General features: G+C 38.9%; 2 protein-coding genes across 2 annotated transcripts; both read left to right on the top strand.

The window, feature by feature from the left end:
• Positions 1–582: 582 nt before the first annotated feature.
• LOC121296390 (protein disulfide-isomerase-like) lies at positions 583–13,412 on the top strand. The gene is made up of 11 exons (XM_041221894.1): positions 583–883; positions 3,800–4,006; positions 4,225–4,358; positions 4,718–4,855; positions 9,411–9,515; positions 9,643–9,768; positions 9,964–10,164; positions 10,487–10,607; positions 11,176–11,357; positions 12,000–12,089; positions 13,229–13,412. The coding sequence occupies exons 1-11, from the start codon at positions 745–747 to the stop codon at positions 13,304–13,306; spliced, it is 1,521 nt and encodes a 506-aa protein (XP_041077828.1). The 5' UTR covers positions 583–744; the 3' UTR covers positions 13,307–13,412.
• A 6,209-nt stretch (positions 13,413–19,621) lies between these two features.
• Positions 19,622–22,231, top strand: LOC121295999 (protein phosphatase 1 regulatory subunit 27-like). The gene is made up of 3 exons (XM_041221119.1): positions 19,622–20,127; positions 20,623–20,773; positions 20,921–22,231. Exons 1-3 carry the CDS (start codon positions 19,944–19,946, stop codon positions 21,042–21,044), a joined length of 459 nt encoding a protein of 152 aa, XP_041077053.1. The 5' UTR covers positions 19,622–19,943; the 3' UTR covers positions 21,045–22,231.
• The last annotated feature ends 541 nt before the right edge of the window (positions 22,232–22,772 follow it).

The raw sequence follows: 22,772 nt of genomic DNA, 5'->3' as shown, positions 1-22,772 counted from the left end.
CACTGTAGACCAGGGTTGCCAGATGTCTGCTGGGTTTATAGCCCAGTCACTTCAAAAACAGCCCAATTATTTGTTTTAACTGAAAGCAAGCTTATTATTAACACATAAGCCTAAGCATAAAAAAAGCCTTTGTGAGAAAAGATATCGAGTATACATTTGATAAAAACGACAAGCCAGTACAGCTCACTGTCAACAAATTCGTACGGAAGCTCTGAAGGGACAAATCAATATTCATACCAGGCTACCAACCGAATTACAGCGTGATCCCTTTATTGAAATACTAATGCCGGTACTGTATCCCAAACAATATTGCAAACATGAAGACAGTTTCAGTATTTTAAAGTTATACCACCAATCTGATTGCATTATCAACCCGCGACTCCTTAACATTTCCCGCGGCTGTGTTTTTTTTTTTTTTTTTAAAAGTAGCCCAATTCCGCGGGAAAACCGCGGACCCGGCAACACTGCTGCAGACTGCGGGGCAAACGGAAGTGCTGGGCATCCGCTTCCAGGTGTCTGAGACTTTAATCCAGTCAGAATTCAACACGAACAGCATTCAGCCTAATAAAAGCGCCTGCGCAGAAGCCTCTGTCTTCCTTCTTCCTGCGGCGACTGCCACGTTAGTTACGGCGGACTCAAAACAGAGACAACAACAACAACATATCCAACAGATAATACACACATATATGTATTTGTATACCTCAGAATTCCACCGAGAGTTGTCGCCGTTTGCACACTGCGAAGATGTTCAGAGTACTGCTGTTTTGTGTATTTGCCGTGGCCGTCAGGGCTGAGATTGGCGAGGAAGATGATGTCCTGGTACTGAAGAAAAGCAACTTCGAGGAAGCCCTGAAAGCTCACCCCAACATCCTGGTGGAGTTCTGTAAGTAAATCTGTGTGTTGCTTCTGTCAGATAGTAAAGATGCAATGCCAGTGTTTGTTCCTCATTGCTATAGTTAAGTTGGCATTATGGATTTTTTTTAAATTGGTGGATAATAGGTTTTTTGAAGATATTGTTGGTAAGTTGTGATCCAGTAATGGAATCCCCTGTTGGGACGCGATAGGTAATCCAACCCAGATGTCGAATCGGTTATAAAGGTGTGTAAATGTCTCATGTTAATTATTTTAAATGTTTCACGGTCAGATTCTCGCTCTTTATTGGGTCTGCTCGGTGTAATTTCAACTACAGCTAAGCGGAAAACTGTCAGAAATTTCAAAGGTTGAGCATAGTCTTTTGAACATATTTTATATATTGGCTTTAATGTGGTTGGTGTAATACTTTGGGAATGACTGTAGGTGAGCCTAGTACTAGGATACATGTTGACCGTGTTGTGTTCCTGAATTCCAACACAGTAACTCTGGCAAGCTAACGTCATTACTTTCAATGCCAAGTACACCCAACCTATAACGAACCTGTTGGGGTCCAAGCCTTTTGTTCGTTATATCGAGGGGTTGGTTATAGTGAAAGGACAACCGAAATGAAGGATAACACTGTTGGAGTTAATTAATGAGATGAGATTGTGAATACAAGTAGTATTGCACGTACCTGTTCGTCTCATGTATGCAGTATTCTGCCTTTGCTTTATCTTGTTCGTTAAAGAATTAAAACGCACCACATAAAGCACAAATTGAAGCTGAACATTTATTCAAAATCAGTCTGACTAGAATCGTTTCAAAGTGCACCAAATCTTAATGCAACGTGCAAGAATCCCAAACCGAGCTTTTATTGCAAATCAACCTGACATGAAAAGTTAATCAGACCCTCAAGTCTTTTTTTTTTTTCATTAATCCACTTTGCTTAGCCGCATGCTAGCTTACAAGCAGAAGTGGCTTTTGACAACATTCTCAAGAGACATGCCTGCGTTACTGCTTTTTTTTTCTAATCCAACAATCAGTGTAATTTCCAGCTTTGTTGCAACACAATTCTTTTTGGAGGCATAGTTACACAGACCGCGCGTTTAGACAAAAGAGTTGACTGCACTGCGGAGGTCGCATCCCGTGCGCACAGACGGAGGTGTTGACCGTGTGTGTTAATATGATTTCGTTTTTTTTTTGTAGTTTTTTAAATTTGGGCTCAAGGGACCAGGTTCGTTATAATGAAGGGCGTTATACTAGCGAGGGTGTACTGGTGTATACGCTTGAGAAGGCATCGTGGTCTAAACGTCGTGTGATGTTTGTAAATGTTTAATTTTAAATGTTGGAAGCCCTAATGTGAAGCAATTGACGGTTGCAAAACGCATTGCCAAGTACGGTTTTATGTTAAGCACACCCTGATCTCCCCTCCTGTTTTATTTGCTGATTGTACTTGGTTTGTTGCAGGCAGTAGTTTTTCACTTACTCGCAGTGAAAGTTTTCGGTTTCGATTATTGCATGTCCTGTTCCATAGCAAACAAGTACCACACATTTACACTTTTTTAGACGGGACAGGAAGCCCTTTCAACATTTTACATGTTTAGCTTTATGCAAACATTTAAACGGAGTTGTAGTGAGCGACTTGGCTCGAAGTAAAACAATTCGTATGCAAAAAATGGCTTATACTTCTACTAATAGTCCAATTTCAAACTTGTAACTTTTTAAACAAAAAATGAAACTACCGTTTTGTGTCCGACTGGTGTTAAATGACCACGCTGAAAACTGCACGTAGTTGGTGACGTAATTGAAGGAGGCAAGTTTAATATCGGACTGACAGCCACTCCTTTCAATCAATTACATTTATGCGTTTGATCCGGCCAGTCCTTGGAGGGAGAGTCTGCCCTTTTTTTTTTGATCTGGCAGATTAGGTTGACGTGTACAAACAAGATCATGAACAGCAGGTTGTTACCATTGTCTTGGAGCTCAACCTTTTCAATATATTTATTAAACAGCCCCCCCCCCCCCCCCCCCCACACACACACACTCAATTGCAATTTGGCAGCCGGATTCGAAGCTAAATATGTGAATATTCTAGCTGCTTGAACAATAAGAATGTTTTAAACTTGAGCAAAGTTCAGTGTGCTGTGTTTTTGCTGCACTTTGGTGTACAAAACCACAACTTATTTTGTTTAAAACAAGCTTAACTGTACAGTATCTTTTCCATAAAAAAATACAAATTGCAGTTGCTCGACACACCCTTTTACATTAAGATGAGACAGCTTTAGTACTTTTCACAAGTCTGAGCCAAGGGTGCATGCTGGCATAGCCCGTTGGACTTTATACCCTTGTGGTTAGCTGTATTGTTAAACGTGTCCAGCTCAGTCTGCTTTATTTTACTAGTGATCTTAGTTACAAAATAACTTCAGTGGTAATAGTATGTAAATTAAAGGAGTGCAGCAGATGTCTGTCCCTGGTTCAGCATTGTATTCCATAACCCACAATTGAACGGGTGAATTGATTGAACCTGAACAGCTGTCTTGCATTACTGTATAGCCTTATTCTGTTTATTAATTGCTGTTTATTTTTTTCATATGAAGGAATGTTAATACATAAACAGATGTCTTAACATGCTTTGTGGAGACTTAATACAGAGCTATTGAGTTCCTGCTACCTCTGCCTGTATTGGTGCATTGTCTCCCATCAAATGGAAGTCCTTGTTCAGAAGCCTGCACTGTAAACTTATCCCCAGGCATTCAGCTAGAATACATTGGTGCTGTCAGGAGTACTAATCCTGCTGTGCTACATTGATTTATTTGTTCTTGTATATAGAACAAGAGCCTATCTTATGAGCCAATATTTCTGTTTAGTGAACTGAAATGAGAATTTCCATGCTTGTCCCAACAGATTTTTTTCAGTCCCTAAAATGTGGTTTCTGCTTCTTTGTCAGATGCCCCATGGTGTGGGCACTGCAAGGCTTTGGCCCCAGAGTATGCCAAGGCTGCAGGACAACTGAAGGCAGAGGGCTCTGACCTCAAGCTGGCCAAAGTTGATGCCACCGAGGAGAGCGATCTGGCACAGGAGTTCAAAGTCCAGGGATATCCCACCATCAAGTTCTTTAAGAATGGAGATAAGTCTGCCCCTAAAGATTACTCTGGTAAGTACTGTATGTGTCACTGTGCTCAGTAGCCTGATTTTCAAAACACATGTACAAACCACCTTGTGGCCACTGCTGTGTTTTAAATGGAATTAGTTGTCGGAAGTAGGTTTAAATAAAGTGAATAAATGCAGCCACGTGGTTTGAGTTTTTTTCATATGGTTTATCTTGGAGTTTCTGAGGTTTTGATGACCATTATTCTTCTTGTTGTTTTGCAGCTGGCAGACAAGCCGAGGATTTCATTAACTGGTTGAAGAAGCGTACCGGTCCAGCCACCACCACCCTCACAGAGGCCAGCGCGGCCAAGCAGCTTATTGAGGGCAGCGAGGTCGTTGTCATTGGCTTTTTCAAGGTGAGTGCCTGGACATCCACGGCATGAAGGTGCTCCAGGTTGTCTGGGAAGTAAAATATTTGCAAATTAGCATTATTTGTGGAATAACAGCAAATGCACTGCTAGAAAACAATGTTGAAAAAAAACTAAAAGTAACAAGTTTGTTTTGAATAGTTCGTTTTTGGTTTAGCTTTAGCAATCGAAACAACTGAAGGTAAAATGTGTAACAATGCAAGTGAGTTTTTGTAATTGGATGCACAGTTTCCTGAAAGTGTAGTTACTCGTTGGGTTTAATACATTGTCCCATGCAAGGTGTTTTATGAATATGTATTTCTACTGTAACCATCAAATTCCCCCCCTTTCTTTTTCTCCTCTCAAAGGATGTTGAGTCTGCTGATGCCCAGGCCCTTGTAAGTGCAGCGGAGTCCATAGATGACGTCCCCTTTGCAATCACCTCTTCTGACGACGTCTTCTCTGAGTATGAGGTGACCAAGGACAGTGTTGTCCTCTTCAAGAAGGTAAGGGGACTAGGGGCTACAAGCACTACACTACAACCTCCTTCAGTTTTCAACTCTGGGTTAAACTGCATTAACCCTTTTGCAGTCCATTTGTTCAGCCCTCGTCAGGCGCGTCAGGTCCAATTTTCACACGTGCTGTTTATTTTACATGTGCTATTTAATTTTTTTTTCCCCCAGAGTAAAACAGGTTCAAAAGGCAGTAAATCGCAAAAAACTCAATACTGTATCTACAGCCACGCCCCACCTCTTCGCTGTATTTCACATACCTCTTTATAGACGTGCATACTGAAATCCTCTCGATTACTCGTTTTATCACCAAACTCCACAATAATGTTATTCATTATTATAACATCTCAAATCTCTGCAAATTCTGATATTCTTTGAGCGCTGGATGCAGAAGCAGCTACCTCCATTGTTTCCGTATTCTCTGTAATGCATGGGGTTATGAACTTTTTTTTTCAGCTCCTACTGGTCTAGCTCGGCCATTAAAAGGTGTCCTCTGCTTTTGCGGAGAAAAAACGACTAGAGACCTGTGCCTTACGTGTTTTTGATGTCGGACAGGGTCTGACTTTGGACTGGAAAGGGTTAAGCAACCTATGTATATTAAGTCAAGCCTTTTTAGGTCCTTTTTTTATTCTTTTCCTTCTTTCATTTCTTCTACTAGCTTGTAGTGCTGGTGGTACCAGTATTTTCTCCTAAGGGGATAGTAATTGCTTAGCTGTCTCGATTTTGTTATGAGATTTTGTCCCCAGTAGAGGGCAGTGTCCATACAAGTCAGGCTATTTGTAGGGGCAGGTTATGTAACACATCGGCAAAGTAAATGTTTCAGCTCCATTGAATATTTAGCTGGCATCTTATCCATGCCCATCAGGGTGGGACAAATCACTTTATAGGCTGGTGGCCATTTGGCCACTAACTTTCGGAACATGGTGGTCAAGTGAACTTATGGTGGCCAACATAAAATGCCTGGAAATGTAACTGAAATATAAATGAAATGCCTGGGAAGACAACTAATATAAAAACTGCAGGGAAGTGAACACATTTATTTATTCAGCTACTGTCATATTTGCTTTTGTTTTAACTTCACAAAATGCCAAGAAAGCAACAGTCGGATTCCTAAAAAACAAAACCAATGCAATTTTTATAGTGGATTTGACTTCAGCTTGCTTTTCATGAAATTTAACTGTACCAGATTACTTTTAATTGCCTCTAAGCCGTCCCCTTCAGATTGGGCTCTAGTTTTGGCTTCTGTCGCTCTCCTCACACCAAAATCTACAGTAGCTACTATCTCCAACTGCAAAAACAAAAGGTTTTTAAAATGCTAGGATGCCATGGATCTGAGAATTTAGACTTTTTTTTTCCCCCCAGGTTAAATTGCTTATTTTATGGCATTTCACTGTCTGAAAATAGATATTCCACGATTTAAACATGTTTAATGAGAAGAATCCTATTTTGCTTTTAATTCAGTTGCATTACAGTTGGCAAAGTAGTCTCTTCCCAGCTGCAAACAAAGCAGAATTAATTTGGAATAATCATTTCTGCTTGACTGGCTGGCGCGTGTTACTATGGCAACAAGAAAAGGATTGCTCAGATCAAAGGGCAGTGGAGATTCTGTCAGTTTTGAAGCAGAAAGCCTTTTATTATAGAGCTGAAGTTTTGTATGTACAGTAAATGCTGAGTTGCCAATGTGGCAAGTTTACAGTAAAGTCTAATGGCTATACTAAAATTAAAGGTTGCATTTTGCCACGTGGTGACCAGATTTGAACAGTGTGTGTGGGGATGGATGTGCAGTGACTGCTCAACTCCTATGTAAAATGCAATGCCGGCACTGAAGAGCTATAGTGGGCGTGGATTTGAAAGTCAACATCTCATGTCACTGTATACCTGATGTTGGGTGTATTTGTTGTTGGTAGTGTACGCTTTTTTCTTTTTTCCCTGATAAATCCTCTCGATCACTCGTTTTATCACCAAACTCCTCAATAATGCGATCCAAGTCATTATTTTATTACTATAACATCTCAAAGCTCTACAAATGTCCTTGATATTCTTTGAGTGCTGGATGTGGAAGTAGCTATCTTTGTGTGTCATGTCTGTGGTGCAGGAGCTATGTGTATTGCTCAGATACGCCCCTTTTTTTGGCTTCATTCAGCGCCTATCGGTCTCACACTGCCACTGAGGATTTCTCTGCTTTTTTCAGAGAAACTACTAGACCAGTTTTTTTTTATTGTCTGACAGGTTCCAACATCCTACTGGAAAGGGGTAGTGTCGGACCTGGTCCAACATAGGACCGCAAAGGGTAAAGAAAAAAAAAAATGGTAGCTGTTGACAGTGTGCAATAGGTAGAACTTTTTTTTGCTGGTTAACAAGCCTACAACTTTAATACACTGCTGTTGATATCAGGTGGCTAAATGGAAATATAATGCATCCCTCAAATATTTTTCAATCTTCCACAATGGCATTCATTAAAAGAAAATAATTTTATATATTAAAAAAAAAAAAAAAAAAAAAAAAGCTGAAGTAGCTTACCCACCTTTTTTGCTTTATTTCTTTATTTTTTAGTTTTGTCGCTGTTGCCATGAAAACGATCTGTTGATTTGACAGGTTTGAAAGGTGTACTCGTGTGATCCCTTTGGCTGTTGTGAAAGGGTTATGGTGGTATTACACTGGCAGATTGTGCAATTTCATGCTGTGTGAGGGTATTTAAAAAAAATTAAGTGTCTCTGAGATGGCTCAGTAGTGGCATTTTGTGTGTGAAAAGTGGCTTCATCATTCCATTGCCTGCCACTCTTAAAATTGAGGCCAGAAACCCCATACCAGGCAATGTCTTTTGAACACTCCAAAATCTGAAACCAGATAAATCAACTGCTCACACCCGCTGAGAAGTATTGGCCATGAATCTATTATTGGCTTTGTGACCCATGAGATATGCATTGTGGAGCTATCCTGTCACTTCAACTTTTTTCTGGATTCATACCCTGTGTTCTTTTAAATTTAAGTCATCAGCGTAGGCATTACTTTCCCTATGTGGCAGAGTACTACTGAAAGAACTGTATCAATCATACTACTGAAAGAACTATATCAATCATATTCAAAGATTAAAGTTCAATTAAGGCAGAACATATAAAGGTTAAGAAAGCCATTGAAAGTCAATCAGTATGTTTTACATGGCATGTGAAATACTGTTGAAATTGGTCAAATTAAGAAATCTGTTGGGTTGAGTAATCTAATTTCTTGTATTCAAATAGAGGATGGTTCATACAGAAAATGGGCAGATAGGGCAACAAAGTACAGTACTAAATTTTGGTCATGAAAAAATATTGGACTTTTTTTAACTGAACTGGATGGAAACACCATTTTTCCATTTTCATCAACTTTTATTTTTTTTTAAACCCATAGCAAATGAACATGCATAGATCTAGAGAAATCTGATCACTGTGCTTATTCTTGGTCAGACGTGATTACACCACAGCACTTGCTATGTCCGGTTGGCAGCCACATGACAAAGTACATGCCAGCATTTCTAAGGAAAGGTTATGGCTTCATCTGGAATACTCATTGCATGTTATGTAATTTGACCGTAAGCATTTCAAATTATGGAGGGTAAATGTTTTGCCTAGCCTTGATTGAAATGGAACCTATGTGTGAATGGCAGAAGCATAGGGTTGGTTCCTTAACCATTAACAGCTGTAATAATTTAAGTGGATATGGTGTATGACCTGTGTTGGGGAAAAAAAACTCTCTGCCACAGGAGGGTCTAGTTCTTGTTTATGTTCACAGCATGCTTCATACGGGACCCCTGTCTGGTACTGCAGCCAATGAGCTCCTAACGTAGGTTACCAGGTGGTGCAGGCCTTGACCTTTACTGAGCAGATCTGTTGCTAGCTTCTTGTATGCGTATTGTCAAGCAAAAATGAATTTGTGCTCGTTTTGGACCTCATTCTCATTGTACGCATTTGTCAGCAGTGCACTAGATTAAAGGCTTAGGCTGGATTTGCACACTTTGTTGGTCCCGGCACAGAAATCCCTTAATACCTCTGCTTGGTGTTTAGTAAACAGCTGTTTGGATCTCCTTGTGTTTGATCTGCATATTGCTTTGAGGGTTACATTCTGATCTGTCCAGCATTGTTTGATCATCCTATCTTCGTGAAGCTATTAAGTACCGTTTGACTGACACACAAAGCCCTATTCAACACTTGATAAACTCTGAATAATTCTGCTGTAGGCCAGTAATTTATTACCAGCTTAGTACTCCTGCTTTAGTGTTCTTGGAACTGGTTTAGAAAAAGGTGTGCACTTGGCAGTGTACAGTTTAGAGCCTGGTGTTTTGCAACAGTTATAATAGAAGTTGCCATTTAAGGTCCTGCACACAGTAATGATGTCATCTTATGTCCTATGTATTGCTAGTTACCCACTGACTATTGGCCTGTTGAGAATAGACGGCACTTCCACCACCACTGCCTGCTTTCCATTTTGCTGGCATTTATTTCATTATTTATTTAAATGAAAATCAGTATTGTCCCCACAGTGGCTTTCAGACCATTCTCTTGTCTTGCAGTTCGATGAAGGCCGCAACACATTTGAAGGAGAGGCCACCAAAGAAAACCTCCTTGCTTTCGTCAAGGCCAACCAGCTGCCCCTTGTCATTGAATTCACTGAACAGGTAAGATTAATACAATCCAGGGATTCCCTATCAGTGAAATGAGTTTAACATAAAGTTGCTGCTTCACAAGAATATGTACTTGTGTTAAATTAAGAGTTTGATTTAACTTTTCTCCTGATTTTTGCAGACTGCCCCCAAAATCTTTGGTGGTGAAATAAAGTCCCACATCCTTATGTTCCTGCCGAAGAGCTCCTCAGACTTCCAGGACAAATTGGACCAATTCAAGAAAGCTTCTGAGAGCTTCAAGGGCAAGGTGAGTGGCTAGTTTGAGATTAATGCTGTGATAGCTGCAAAAGCTACTTGTGCCCATTGATTCCCAAAGGTGCATTGAATTGCTGTCATTGGACAATACACTTAAGACTATGGAATGTCATTATTTGCTAGTACTGTAGATCAAATATAGAATATAACAAAACGCATGTAAACCATTTTTTTCTCTTCTCTGCAGATCCTGTTCATCTTTATCGACAGTGAATCGGAGGATAACCAGAGGATTCTGGAGTTCTTTGGCCTGAAGAAGGAAGAGTGCCCAGCCGTGAGACTCATCACCCTGGAAGATGAGATGACCAAGTACAAGCCAGACAATGAGGAGATCACCACCGACAACATCAAGGCCTTCTGTACAAAGTTCACTGAGGGAAAACTCAAGGTGAGCCTTGGAACTCATTGGCCACTTCTCCTTTGCTTGTATTGGTACAGCAAACATACCCTGGCTTTTCTGTAGAACCTTATATTAACCTTTTAATACTTGCACCAGATCTTTTTAAAACCTGCATTGTTTTACCTGCATCTCAAGGCAATATTATGCAAAAGAACTGCAAAGAAAAGCATGTGGAGTGAGCAACCACAGCTTGGAAGGAATAGCTTGGGTAAGATGAGTCTTATCAGTAGCAGCCAGGATGGGAAATACTGATGTCATTTATGGACTGATCCAACCTCATACGGCCCTTCCAACCTGTCTTCTCTTAAAGCCCCATCTGATGAGCCAGGACATTCCAGAAGATTGGGACAAGAACCCAGTCAAGGTTCTGGTTGGCAAGAACTTTGAGGAAGTTGCCTTTGATGCCAAAAAGAATGTATTCGTTGAATTTTGTAAGTATATGGCTTTTTAATTGTATCTTTGTATTGGTGAACTTATTTTGAATACACCAAGCATAACTTCAAAACGCTTAGCTCAAGGTTTTAGTGACCTGCTTGAGTTCTCCAGTTTTTTTTGTTGTGTTAAGGCTACATTGTGGTGTGGAATTTGGTGGTAGTGAAAAGCTGGTGATTCTCCACACCCTCTTCAGTATATGGGTCACTGTGCCACTGCTCGCGTTCTTGGAAGGGGCATTGTTGCACTGTGCCTGGGATTTATTTTGGTACACCCGTTTTATGGAGCTAGAAATCATAGCAACTATAAGTCCAGCCAATGTATTTTTGGAATAAAATATTCTATTTATGACTTGTGAAGTGGATTAACTAACAGATTATGTTCCTTTCTTCCTATTAATAGGGTGCTGCAGAGTCATTGCATGGTATAGTGATTTTACGTTTATGGTAGGAAACTCCATTAGATGGGAAATACAGACAATCCATTTTTGCTTCCCTAAAACTCACTGTAAATGGATTTAAGTTTTTGAAATCTAAATTGTATCTTTTTATTATTTTTCTCCGTCAGATGCTCCCTGGTGCGGCCACTGCAAACAGCTCGCTCCTATCTGGGACAAACTGGGAGAGCAATTCAAGGAAGCTGAGGACATTGTCATTGCCAAGATGGACTCCACTGCCAACGAGATTGAAACCGTGAAGGTCCGCAGCTTCCCCACTCTCAAGTTCTTCCCTGCTGGAGATGACAGAAAGGTAATGTAGCTAGTTCTAGAGTGCTGACCAGTTACCAGTCAGGCTTTTTTTTTTTTTTTTTTTTTTTTTTTTTTTTTTGATAGAATGTGCTGCAACCCTAGCACATGCTGGATGGGTTCCAGTATTGGGTAACCCTTCATGGATTTTAGTTCCTATTAAGGATATCCCACTTGGGGTTGATGTAGTGGGAGAGGGAGTTTTCCCTACTGATCTGAAGAGTTTGGATTGCAGAGTTTTCACAGTTCAGCAGGTCTGTGTCCTGAAGCTTGTTCTCTGTTTTGGCAGAATGCTGCATCGGTTGCCCTTGTAGCCATGCAGTTTTGTTCATTTTCTCCATTCTAAAGAGCAAGGAAATTCTATAAAGCCACATATGATTGAACAACATATGTTTGGGGGGGGGCCTAAATACACCACCCTGTGTTTAAGTCTAAACAGCTGTGTAAGTGGTGGGATTTAAAAAAAAAAAAAAAAAAAAAAAAAAAAAAAAAAAAAAAAATTGTAGTTGTACTGTCTTTTGTCCTGCTTTACACTCAGATATATTTAGTTCAGTTAACTAGGCGTTTAGAGTACAGACATGGAGCCATCACCATTTAAGTGCGTGAAATATTGATGCACTTCTATAAATTGTCGATTGCTGTACAGGTCGTTGATTACAATGGTGAGAGAACACTGGAAGCTTTTGCAAAATTCCTGGAGAGCGGTGGAAAGGAAGGGGCTGGCACGGAGGATGAAGTAAGCATTTGGAGAAATTTTATATTTTTTTTTTTTTTTTTTTATTTTTTTTTTTTTTTTTACTCGCATACTTTGAACAGGTATGACAGTGCTTTCTATTTGTGTGAATTATGTGCAGAAGTGCTCTATTTGTCTGCTCAGGCTATCTCGAGTTCTGGTAACCCCTCATCCTCAAAGGCTGCTGCTCGGTTTTCAGTACCGCTCCTTCCTTCTGACACGTCCCACACATGCTAGAAGGGGGATTATGTGGTTGCTGGTGGTTACAAGCCAAATAAACAAGACCTTCTGTGGTCCTGCTCGGTGTAAATCGGTCTGCTGTGGGAATGGCTGGGATGCAGTTCTCTCACCTGCTCAAGTCTTTCCATTTGAAGAAGCGGTTTTGTAGCTCTGCATATGGCCACATTTACGGGAGGTTGATTTGTAATAAAACTAATTGCTGCATTAAGATTTGAAGGCTAAGGGCAGAGATTTTAATTTCCTGCAAAAATTAATTTTGTTAAATATAAGAATACTTGTAGTAATGGCAAAATAACCATTCTTGTAAATTGTCTTAAATGTTTCTGCCCAGCTATATTAATTTACATTTTGTTAATGCACACAAGAAATCTGGCTCTTAAATCATTAGTCATCATTTTGTTGCTCAGCCGTGTGCTTTTTACACTCCAGACTACTAGATCTCTAACTCCAAATTTTTGGATCCAGAGGTGGTGTTGACAGACGGCCACTGCACTCTGTCCAACACCATTGCAGGATAACATTTGTCTCTAACATCTATAGTTAGACAGTGACAGGAGGGGACAGGAACTGATCAATAAATTGCATGTGACTGCTTTTGCCATGTTTGTCAGCAGTTGTGTGCATGTATAACCGCTACAACTTGCGCCTCTTCCTGTCGAGGGATCCAGTGCAGTCTGGTTTTGGATGTTTCTTAGAAGTCTAATTGCAAAGCCTGGCTGGCAGTTAAATTTTGTAGCAGCTGTTCCCAGCCAGTGAGCAAGAGATGTCAATATAGAAGCCTCAGATGCAAAAAATAAAAAGCGATTTAAATAAGTGAAGATATGAAATGCTCATCACCTCAACTTAATGAGGTGACTGTTTAACATGCTGATGCTGCTATTGAATTTTCTTCTTGAAAGCAGGATTTGGAAGATCTAGACGATGAATCACCAGAGGGAGAGGAGGATGACCATGACGATGTGGACCATGATGAATTGTAAATGGAAACAGACACAACGCAAAAAACACTAAACTTTTTTTTGTATAAATGCGAAAGATTGCAGCAAAAGATTGATGGCAAATAATAAAAACAAACTAAATCAACTACCTTTAATCCAGGGATTGATCGGAGTCACTCATTCAGCAGTGTGTTGTATTTATATCAAGTTCTGGATTTTATTTGTACCCAGGTTAAGGGGGGGGGGGGGGCGGCGTCGTGATTTATTTCTCAAAGTGGTGCATTTCTACTTTGTGTACTGATTTTTAATCATCATTGTTAGTTTTTTTTTTTTTTTTTTTTTTATTATTTTCCAAGCTTTAACACCACCTATGCTCCTGTGCCTAAAAGGGCAGTATAAATGTAATGGTCATTGGGTGCAGTAACCTGAGGTCTGTATAGATCGTATGCTGTATAACATGCTGTAACAATGCATTGTACAAGTTGCTGGGTTTTATTTTTAAATGTTACAGTAATTCTCATTGTGTGCAGTTTATATTAACATCAATAGATATGTGAATTTAAACCATCTTTCCATATTTGTGAACCGTTTAGAGTCTACAGGTTAGTGCCAACCTGAGATCAAAGGCATTATACTGTTCATCCTGATACTGTATTTTCATGTTGAGTGTTAAGGGTAGGCAAAGTCTGGATAGTTCACTTGGCTACCGATTCATAAACTTGGGCTACCTTTCCCCCCCCCCCCCCCCCCCCCCCCCCCCCCCCCCCCCCCCCCCCCCCCCCCCCCCCCCCCCCCCCCCCCTTTTTTTTTTTTTTTTGTTGGGGGTTTTTTTTTTTTTTTTTTTTTTTAAAAAAAAACCCCCCCCCCCCCCCCCCTCTTTTTAAGAAAAAAAAAAAAATACCCCCCCCCGGGGTTGGGGGGTTTTTTTGGGGGGGGAAAAAAAGGTCCCCCCCCCCCAAATAATCCCCCCCCCTTTTTTTTTTGGTTTTTTTTTTTTGTTTTTTTTTTTTTGTTTTACAAAAAAAAAATGTTTTTTTTTTTTTTTTTGTTTTTTTCCCCCCCCCCCCCCCCCAAAAAAAAAAAAAGTTTTGTCCCCCCCCCAAAAAAACCCCCCCCCCCAACACTTTTTTTGGTTTTTTTAAAAAAAAATTTTTTTTTTTTTTTGTTTTGGGTTTTTTTTTTTTTTTGGGGGGAAAAAAAAAAAGAAAAACCCCCCCCCCCCCCCCCCCCTAAAAAAAAAATTTTTTTTTTTTTTTTTTCCCCAGGTGGGGGGGAAAAAATTTTGAAAACCATTTTTTTTTTTCCCCCCCCCCCCCCCTTGGGTTTTTTTTGTTTTTTTTTTTTTTTGAAAAAAACCCCCCCCCCCCCCCCCCCCCCCCCCCCCCCAAAAAAGCCCTTTTGGGACCCAAATTTGTGGTTTTTTTAAAAAATTTTTTTTTTTTTTTTTTTTAAAAAAACCCCTTTTTTGGGAAACCTTTTTTTTTTGGGGGGGCAAAAAAAAAAAAAAAAAAAAAAAAAAAAACCCCCCCCCAACCCCCCCCCCTTTTTTTTTTCCCCCCCCCCCCCAAAAAAAAAAATTTTTGGCCCTTTTTGTTTTTTGCCCCCCCCCCCCCCAAATTTTGTTTTTTTTTTTTTTTTTTTTTTTTTTTTTTTTTGTTTTTTTTTTTTCCAAAAAAAAACCCCCCCCCCCCCCCTTTTTTTTTTTTTTTTTTTTTTTTTTTTTTTTTTTTTTTTTTTTTTTTTTTTGGTTAAAAAAAAAAAAACCCCCCCCCCCCCCCCCCCAAAAAACCCCCCAAAATTTTTTTTTTTTTTTTTGGGGGGGTTTTTTTTTGTTTGAAACCCCCCCAAAAACCCCCAATTTTTTTTTTTTTTTTTTTGCAAAAAAAACCCCCCAAAAAAAAAAAAAAACCCCAAAAAAAAAAAAAAAAAAAAAAAAAAAAAAAAAAAAAAAAAAAAAAAAAGGTTTTTGCCCCCCCCAAAAAAACCCCCCCCCCCCCCAAAAATAAACCCCCCCCCCCCCCCCCCCCCCTTTTTTTTTTTTCCCCCCCCCCCCCCCCCCCTTATTGGATTTTTTTTTTTTCCCCCCAAACCCCCCCCCCCAAAAAAAAAAAAATTTCCCCCAAGGGGAAAAAAAAAAAAAAATGTTGGGTGGAAAACAAAAAAAAAAAACCCCCCCCCCCCCCCCCCCCCCCCCCCCCCAAAAAAAAAATTTTTTTTTTTTTTTTTTTTTTTTTTTTTTTTTTTGGGGTTTTTGGGGTTTTTAAAAAAAAAAAAAAAAAAAAAAAAAAAAAAAAACAAAAAGGGCCCCCCCCCCTTTCCCCCCCCCCCCCCCCCCCCCCCCCATTTTTTTTTTGGGCCCCCCCCCCCCCCAAATGGGGGTTTTTTTTTTTTTTTTTTGGCCCCAAAAAAAAAAAAAAAAAAAAAAAAAACCCCCCCCCCCCCCTTTTTTGCCCCCCCCCCCCCCCCAAAACCCCCCAAAAAACCCCTAAAAAAAAAAAAAAATTTTTAATTTTTTTTTTGTTTTTTTTTTTTCCCCCCCCCCCCCCCCCCCAAAAAAAAAAAAAAACCCCCCCCAAAAAAAAAATTTTGGGGAAAAAAAAAAATTTTTTTTTTTTTTTTTTTTTTTTTTTTTTTTTTTTTTTTTTTTTTTTTTTTTTTTTTTTTTTTTTTTTTTTTTTTTTTTTTTTTTTTTTTTTTTTTTTTTTTTTTTTTTTTTTTTTTTTTTTTTTTTTTTTTTTTTTTTTTTTTTTTTTTTTTTTTTTTTTTTTTTTTTTTTTTTTTTTTTTTTTTTTTTTTTTTTTTTTTTTTTTTTTTTTTTTTTTTTTTTTTTTTTTTTTTTTTTTTTTTTTTTTTTTTTTTTTTTTTTTTTCCCCCCCCCCCCCCCCCCCAAAAAAAAAAAAAAAAAAAAAAAAAAAAAAAAAAAGGGGGGGGGGGGGGGGGGGGGGGGGGGGTTTTTTTTTTTTTTTTTTTTTTTTTTTTTTTCCCCCCCCCCCCCCCCCCCCCCCCCCCCCCCCTTTTTTTTTTTTTTTTTTTTTTTTTTTTTTTTTTTTTTTTTTTTTTTTTTTTTTTTTTTTTTTTTTTTTTTTTTTTTTTTTTTTTTTTTTTTTTTTTTTTTTTTTTTTTTTTTTTTTTTTTTTTTTTTTTTTTTTTTTTTTTTTTTTTTTTTTTTTTTTTTTTTTTTTTTTTTTTTTTTTTTTTTTTTTTTTTTTTTTTCCCCCCCCCCCCCCCCCCCCCCCCCCCCCCCCCCCCCCCCCCCCCCCCCCCCCCCCCCCCCCCCCCCCCCCCCCCCCCCCCCCCCCCCCCCCCCCCCCCCCCCCCCCCCCCCCCCCCCCCCCCCCCCCCCCCCCCCCCCCCCCCCCCCCCCCCCCCCCCCCCCCCCCCCCCCCCCCCCCTTAAAAATTTTTTCCCCCCCCCCCCCCCCCCCCAAAAAAAAAAAAAAAAAAAAAAAAAAAAAAAAAAAAATTGGGGGTTTTGTTTTTTTCCCCCCCCCAAAAGTTTTTTTAAAAAAAAAATTTTTTTTTTTTCCCCCCCCCCCCCTTTTTTTTTTTTTTTTTTTTTTTTTTTTTTTTTCCCCCCCCCCCCCCCCCCCAAAAAAAAAAAAAAAAACCCCCCTGTTTTGTTTTTTTTTAAAAAAAAATTTTTTTTTTTTTAAAAAAAAAAATTTTTTTTTTTTTTTGGGGGAAAAAAACCCTTTTGGAAAAAACCCCTTTCCCCCCCCCCCCCCCCCCACCCCCTTTTTTTTTTTCAAAAAAATTTTTTTTTTTTAAAAAAATGTGTTCCCTTTGTTGGGGTTTTTTTTTCCCCCCCCCCCCTTCCCAAAATTTTTTTTTTAAAACCCCCCCAAAAAGGGGTTTTTTTTTTGGAAAACCCCCCCAAAAAAGGGTTTTTTTTCCAAAAAAAACCCCCCAAAAACCCCCCCCCCCCCCCCCCCTTTTTTTTTTTTTTTTTTTTTTTTTTTTTTTTTTTTTGTTTTTTTTTTTTTTTTTTTTTTTTTTTTTTTTTTTTTTTTTTTTTTTTTTTTTTTTTTTTTTTTTTTTTTTTTTTTTTTTTTTTTTTTTTTTTTTTTTTTTTTCCCCCCCCCCCTGTATTCTTTCTTTCTCTTCCCCTACCAGAACCCACATTAGGGTTTCCCTGTTTTAGCTGTCTGGACCTTGTTTCTCAGGGTGAGGTTTTTGCAAACCGTGTAATACAGTAAAGAATGTTTGTTTCTGGTGAGTGGGGTAGAGGTGTTTTAAAATGGCATTCGGTGTCATTTCTTAAAGCGTTCCCTCAAACTAAATTTGACAGTGAAAAAACTGGTGGCCAATTAAAAAAATAAAACCAAAAAGCCTTGTTTTGTTTTTTGTTATCTGGTGTTTTAACTTGCTGGGTTTTGGGGTCGAGATTGTGTGGGAAACAGTTCGTACTAAAGGGCAAGTTAAGTTTTATATAATAATAAAAAAACATCTAACCGATGAAATGCTTAATTGTGTTAAGCATAGTCTGATTTTGTTAAATTATTTTAACATGGCTGTGGTCAATAGGTGTGTAAAAAGGTATCATACGAATGTTAGTTGTATACCTCCAATTTGTTATTTTTGTGTAACCCTCTCACAAACAAGTTATTTAGCTTTCTTGATGTGCAAGGTGGGGTGAGCTCCCATTAGCCTCTGCCATAAATTAAAGAAGTCTTGCAGCATGAGGGAAATGGAGCTCCAATAATTTCCAATCTTTTGGGAGCATGACCTAAAATTTACTAGTAATCTGTAGCTTTACTCTAGAGGAGCATAAGTATTAACTAAGCTTTTTTTGTGTGCTGATCCTGTATAGATTGACAAACTAGACCAACAACACTCGAGCAAATGGATCTTTACCAAATAAAACCTTTGACTGGTATTCCTTTATGGTAACTTCAGTTATGACTGCTCGTCAGTTCACCATTGGGGTTTCATTGGCTGCACAAACACTTCAGTTTCTCAGAATTGGACAAGTTGGCTGTCTGGTTGCTAGTGGTTAACGGATTGTAAAGAGTTGGGTAACATGCCAACTGCACGTAATGCCGGTGTGCCAACATGTTGCTGAAGTATTGTGTGCCTACTGCTCCATTCGAGCATGTGTGATCTGGAAAATAAATGACATACTGGTGAGTAAATGAACTTGGGTCTCTTTTTATTAATGTTTTTAAACTGCATTTTTAGACATGTGATTAATTAAAGGCAAGCAATAGTTAAACATGTTAAAGGTCAGGTGGACTTGCATCATAAAGCTGTATTAAACTAGTCTCATAAGCTATCTTCAATTGGACAGGAAAGAAGTTGCAGGTGTGTGGAACATTCGAACTGCAAGACTACTGTACCTGAATGCATATTTAACCTAGTATACAGTACTAGATATCATTTCTTTATGGCTGCTCATACCAGTAAGTGCTAATAGCAGAACCATTGAGTCTGTCAGTACATTTTTATAAAACTTGGTGAAAAGCAGCTGGTTTGCAATGTAATGAAAGGGGGAAAGAAAATGGAGTGGCCATCTTGGCTTGTTCAAAAATGAAATTATATGTTTGATTTACTTTTCATTTCTTTCATAATTGCACATGTGAATGGGAGTGCACATGCAAGATTTACTGTTTTTGTTGGTTATAAACATTTTATAAGGTTATAAGTGCTCTATGAGTCTAACTGCACCTCTGCAACAAAGCATCAACCATACAGTATTATCCTCTTCACTGTGGTCCTGACGTTCCGTGTCTCATTGCTTTTTACCCCCTATCTATGAACCAGTGACTTTTGAACTTCTGCTTGTTTATGGCAGTCTGGCTCAAGGGTTGCAATATCCACCATCACATTCCCAGGCAGGACAATCCATAGTGGTGTTGGGAGTTGACCCTGAAGACACTAGAGCTTTTTACCATCAATAGCTTCACAATAGCATGACTCGATGACCTCTTGAGTGCTGTCAAAACCTTCAGACATGTGAAAGAGAGTTGTTGACCTTGTGGTCTTATGTACAGCAATATATTTTAACAACCCCCCCTCCCCCTGTCAACAGCCTTCTTACCCTATGTGTTTTATTTAGAACTATTGCTCAGCACTGGGGAGATATTACACATCGGCAACAACATAATTTGCTCCAAGGCACATCCTTACAGTAAATGTTTTCAGTGTTTTGCCTGTTTACAAGAACCATGTAAATGTGGTCTGCTCCCAGCAACAGGTCCCTGGTGCATACACACATACAGTGGGACATAACCTGCAAATTGAGAAGTTGGCTAATGTTCATGGCTGGGTCATTTGATCTATGAGGTGATAGATACCAAAATAGTCCTTCCAGAGGATATATAGGGACCCGTTCTCAGCGTTCAGCAAGCACTTACAAAGTACTTGACCTATTCACACAGGTCTACGCAGTTGATACTAGAACAAAAGGAAAGAAGACTTAATTGATTTTCGTCAAGAAGAAACTTTTTTTTTTTTTATCTGAAGAAGAAAAGCACACTGGAGATAATTCAAATAATTAATCCACCCAGGGTGTTCCAGATATAAATATCTTTTATTTTATATTATAGATCTAAATATCTTTTATTATACACGAGCAACAGCAGGGGAATTAACGTTTTTCTGAAGGAGAAGAACAGGTTGAATACATACGTGGATTGCAGCATTGACATACTTTCCTTGAGAAAGACACAACAGTTTTCAGTATGAAATACTATTATCAGTACCCAGTGTCCCAGTACAACACTGCAGTCCCCATGAAGCCAGCCAGGACAGTACGCTTCCCCAATGACATCATCTTTCAGGACCACATCAGGCAAGGGGACCTGGAGCAGGTTGGGAGGTTCATCAGGGCCAGGAAAGTGACACTGGACACCATCTACCTGTCAGGTGGGTGAATTATAATTACACTGGATGTATAGAGTGACTATGCCATACTAGCGATTTATTGAAGTTATTTTTTTTTTTTTTGTAAGGATCCTTGGAAGAAACATGTGCTGTAGATTATCAAGGTGTACGCTCTGTAAGATTTGTTGCAAATCAGCCACCCATTTTATTTATGCAAAGATTGCTTACAATTAGACAAGATATGTATACAGCTATGGCCACAAGTTTTCCATCAACTAGAATTTTGAGATTGAGACAATTTTAATAAAACTCTATTTTATTTAATGCCATGTAATCAAAGAAACTACAAAATTATATCACAAAAGTCTTCTGGTAGTCATTAGTATAAAACTAGAAAGCGGTGTGTAATTCAATATGCTAACGTAACATTATTCAGAAGATTTAATTCGACTTTATGAAGCAAAATTAGCTGTACTTCTAATGTTTTAGATGTGAATGCCACTGTTTCCGGACTGCTTATCTTCCTGTTTGTTTCAGGCATGGCAGCGCTGCATGAGGCTGTGCTGTCAGGGAACCTTGAGTGTGTGAAGCTGCTTGTGAAATATGGAGCTGATATTCACCAGAAAGACGAGAACGGCTGGACTCCGCTGCACATGGCCTGCAGTGACGGCTACCCTCACATCGCGAGGTGAGTGCTTGACATGCTGGTCTTTTTGGTTCCTGCATGGGTGCTTTCAATGGGTCCTACTTGAATATCTTCCACTTTAGTTTGGGTATTCTTGAAGCTTTGTTTATGTAATGTTGTAGTGACTGTATCTCCCTTCTTAATCTCCAGATACCTCATCTCTCTGGGTGCCAAAGTAGATGCGGTGAATGAAGGTGGTGAAAAACCAGCTGACCTCATTGATCCTGACTGCAAAGAACTGGTCATGCTTTTCAAAGGTTTAGGTGTGGTCTGAAAGACAAGCTCCTATTGGATTAGACAGTTAACTGAAAAGGACTACTTGTGTTCACCCTTTTGACACTAAGGTGACAGAAAAAGGGACAAATTGCAATATGTCCTCACAGACTCCACTACTCCCTTACGGACATATGGGGTGCTCTGCCATTGGTTTGCTTGCTGGAGAAGTGGAAGCTGAATCTGTATGATGATTGGCTGGCTGTGCTGCCAATCACGGCATCCACTTCTGAGCTAGCTGTTTGTGTTGCAAGATAAGGATGCAAAAAAAGAGCATTTTTTAAATATATTTTATTTATATATAAAAAGGATTTGCAATTAAAAAACAAATGAGCAAGGCACTTCTTCAGCACTAAGCTAGTAGCAGATTAGAAATAGAGATCTGTGCTTGATATACAAATGATACTGCAATGCATATTGCCACTGTATTTTGCTTAGTATAGCAAAACGTCAGCCCCTTGGTTTTTCTGCATACCAAGTAAATCCCCCATTGACTCCTGTCGTTAAGGTGTTTACAGGCTTAAACAGGATCACATGAAGGTAATTTTCCCTGTGAACGGCATGACCAAACTAGCTTTCAATTAATTTTGCACTCACAGCCCTGTGTATCGCACTTTACGTATATCAATATATGCACTATTTGTAATGCTGGTCAACAAAATCTATCTATAATTTGGTCATTATTGACTAATGTAGAACTTATTGTGCACATTTGCCAATGTACTTATATAGTATTTTACATGTGCCCAGTCTCTGCTGTTAAGTGTCTGATTACAAACTACAGGATCAACTGACAACTCAGGCACTTAAATAGGTATGCATAATAATAGTTTAACTGACTCTTTGGGTTCTGTTGATCTTCAGCCAATCAACAGCAGACCACCAAAGGAGGATTTCAGATTTTTTTAATAGATGCACAAAAAGGAGACAGGAGATGGCTAGCAACTTGATCCAGAACGCGATGCTTGATAATGGAGATGAACTAATACAAATACCCTTTTTTTTTATTATTATTTCAGTGATGTCAATGCCAGATGTATTATCTATATTTAAACATTTCCTTAAGTTTCATACAAGTGAAGCTATGAGCAGATATCAGCTGTCAGTAACAATGATATTTTTAAATGGACATATGTTGAATTTGGTGTATATGAACGTCTTAATTTTTTATTAAATAGTTTTGTTTTATTCTTTTGTCATGTGGAATGCCTTTTTTCTGAAATAAAGTTTTTATTACAATACAGACGTGTCACGTCTTTTCTAGAAAAGTCACAATGTTTAGAACATGTGTATTTTCAGGGATATATACTGTAGCACACATTGTTGCCTAAAAATAAAATGGGATGCCCTTCATGTCTGGTTAATATGCAATGCAAAGGAATTCTCAGACATGTACTCTATTCTGTAAATGGGGCCCACTGAGTTCAGAAATGCTTATTTATTTATTTATTTTAATATTTCCACTTTGAGCTGTGACCTGGAAAAGGGCAACCTAAAGTGAAAAAGTGACCCTGAACAGAAAAATCACCCTGGGCTCAACCTACACGCTACCGTCATGTGCAGCACCTTGTTCGACTTGTAATGAATAGGGTTTTGAGAAAAAAAATACCAGAAGCACCTCACTCGCTATTGACAAGTTGTCAGATGATGATGTTTATTCGAACTTCAGCACAACCCTTTACCCTGTAAGGGATGCAGGTCCTAAAATGTCAGTATTGCTGTAAGAACG

The sequence above is a fragment of the Polyodon spathula genome, chromosome 21 (assembly GCF_017654505.1).
Source record: "Polyodon spathula isolate WHYD16114869_AA chromosome 21, ASM1765450v1, whole genome shotgun sequence".
NCBI classification, from domain to species: domain Eukaryota; kingdom Metazoa; phylum Chordata; class Actinopteri; order Acipenseriformes; family Polyodontidae; genus Polyodon; species Polyodon spathula.
This window is presented reverse-complemented; position numbering and strand designations above follow the sequence as displayed.

Bases quoted from the DNA above. Each gene is read 5' to 3' on its own strand.
- LOC121296390 (XM_041221894.1), top strand. From the start codon at position 745: ATGTTCAGAGTACTGCTGTTTTGTGTATTTGCCGTGGCCGTCAGGGCT. The intron at 884-3,799 runs GTAAGTAAATCT...CTTCTTTGTCAG, and splicing joins CAACATCCTGGTGGAGTTCT to ATGCCCCATGGTGTGGGCAC. The intron at 4,007-4,224 runs GTAAGTACTGTA...GTTGTTTTGCAG, and splicing joins TGCCCCTAAAGATTACTCTG to CTGGCAGACAAGCCGAGGAT.
- LOC121295999 (XM_041221119.1), top strand. From the start codon at position 19,944: ATGAAATACTATTATCAGTACCCAGTGTCCCAGTACAACACTGCAGTC. The intron at 20,128-20,622 runs GTGGGTGAATTA...TGTTTGTTTCAG, and splicing joins GGACACCATCTACCTGTCAG to GCATGGCAGCGCTGCATGAG. The intron at 20,774-20,920 runs GTGAGTGCTTGA...CTTAATCTCCAG, and splicing joins GGCTACCCTCACATCGCGAG to ATACCTCATCTCTCTGGGTG.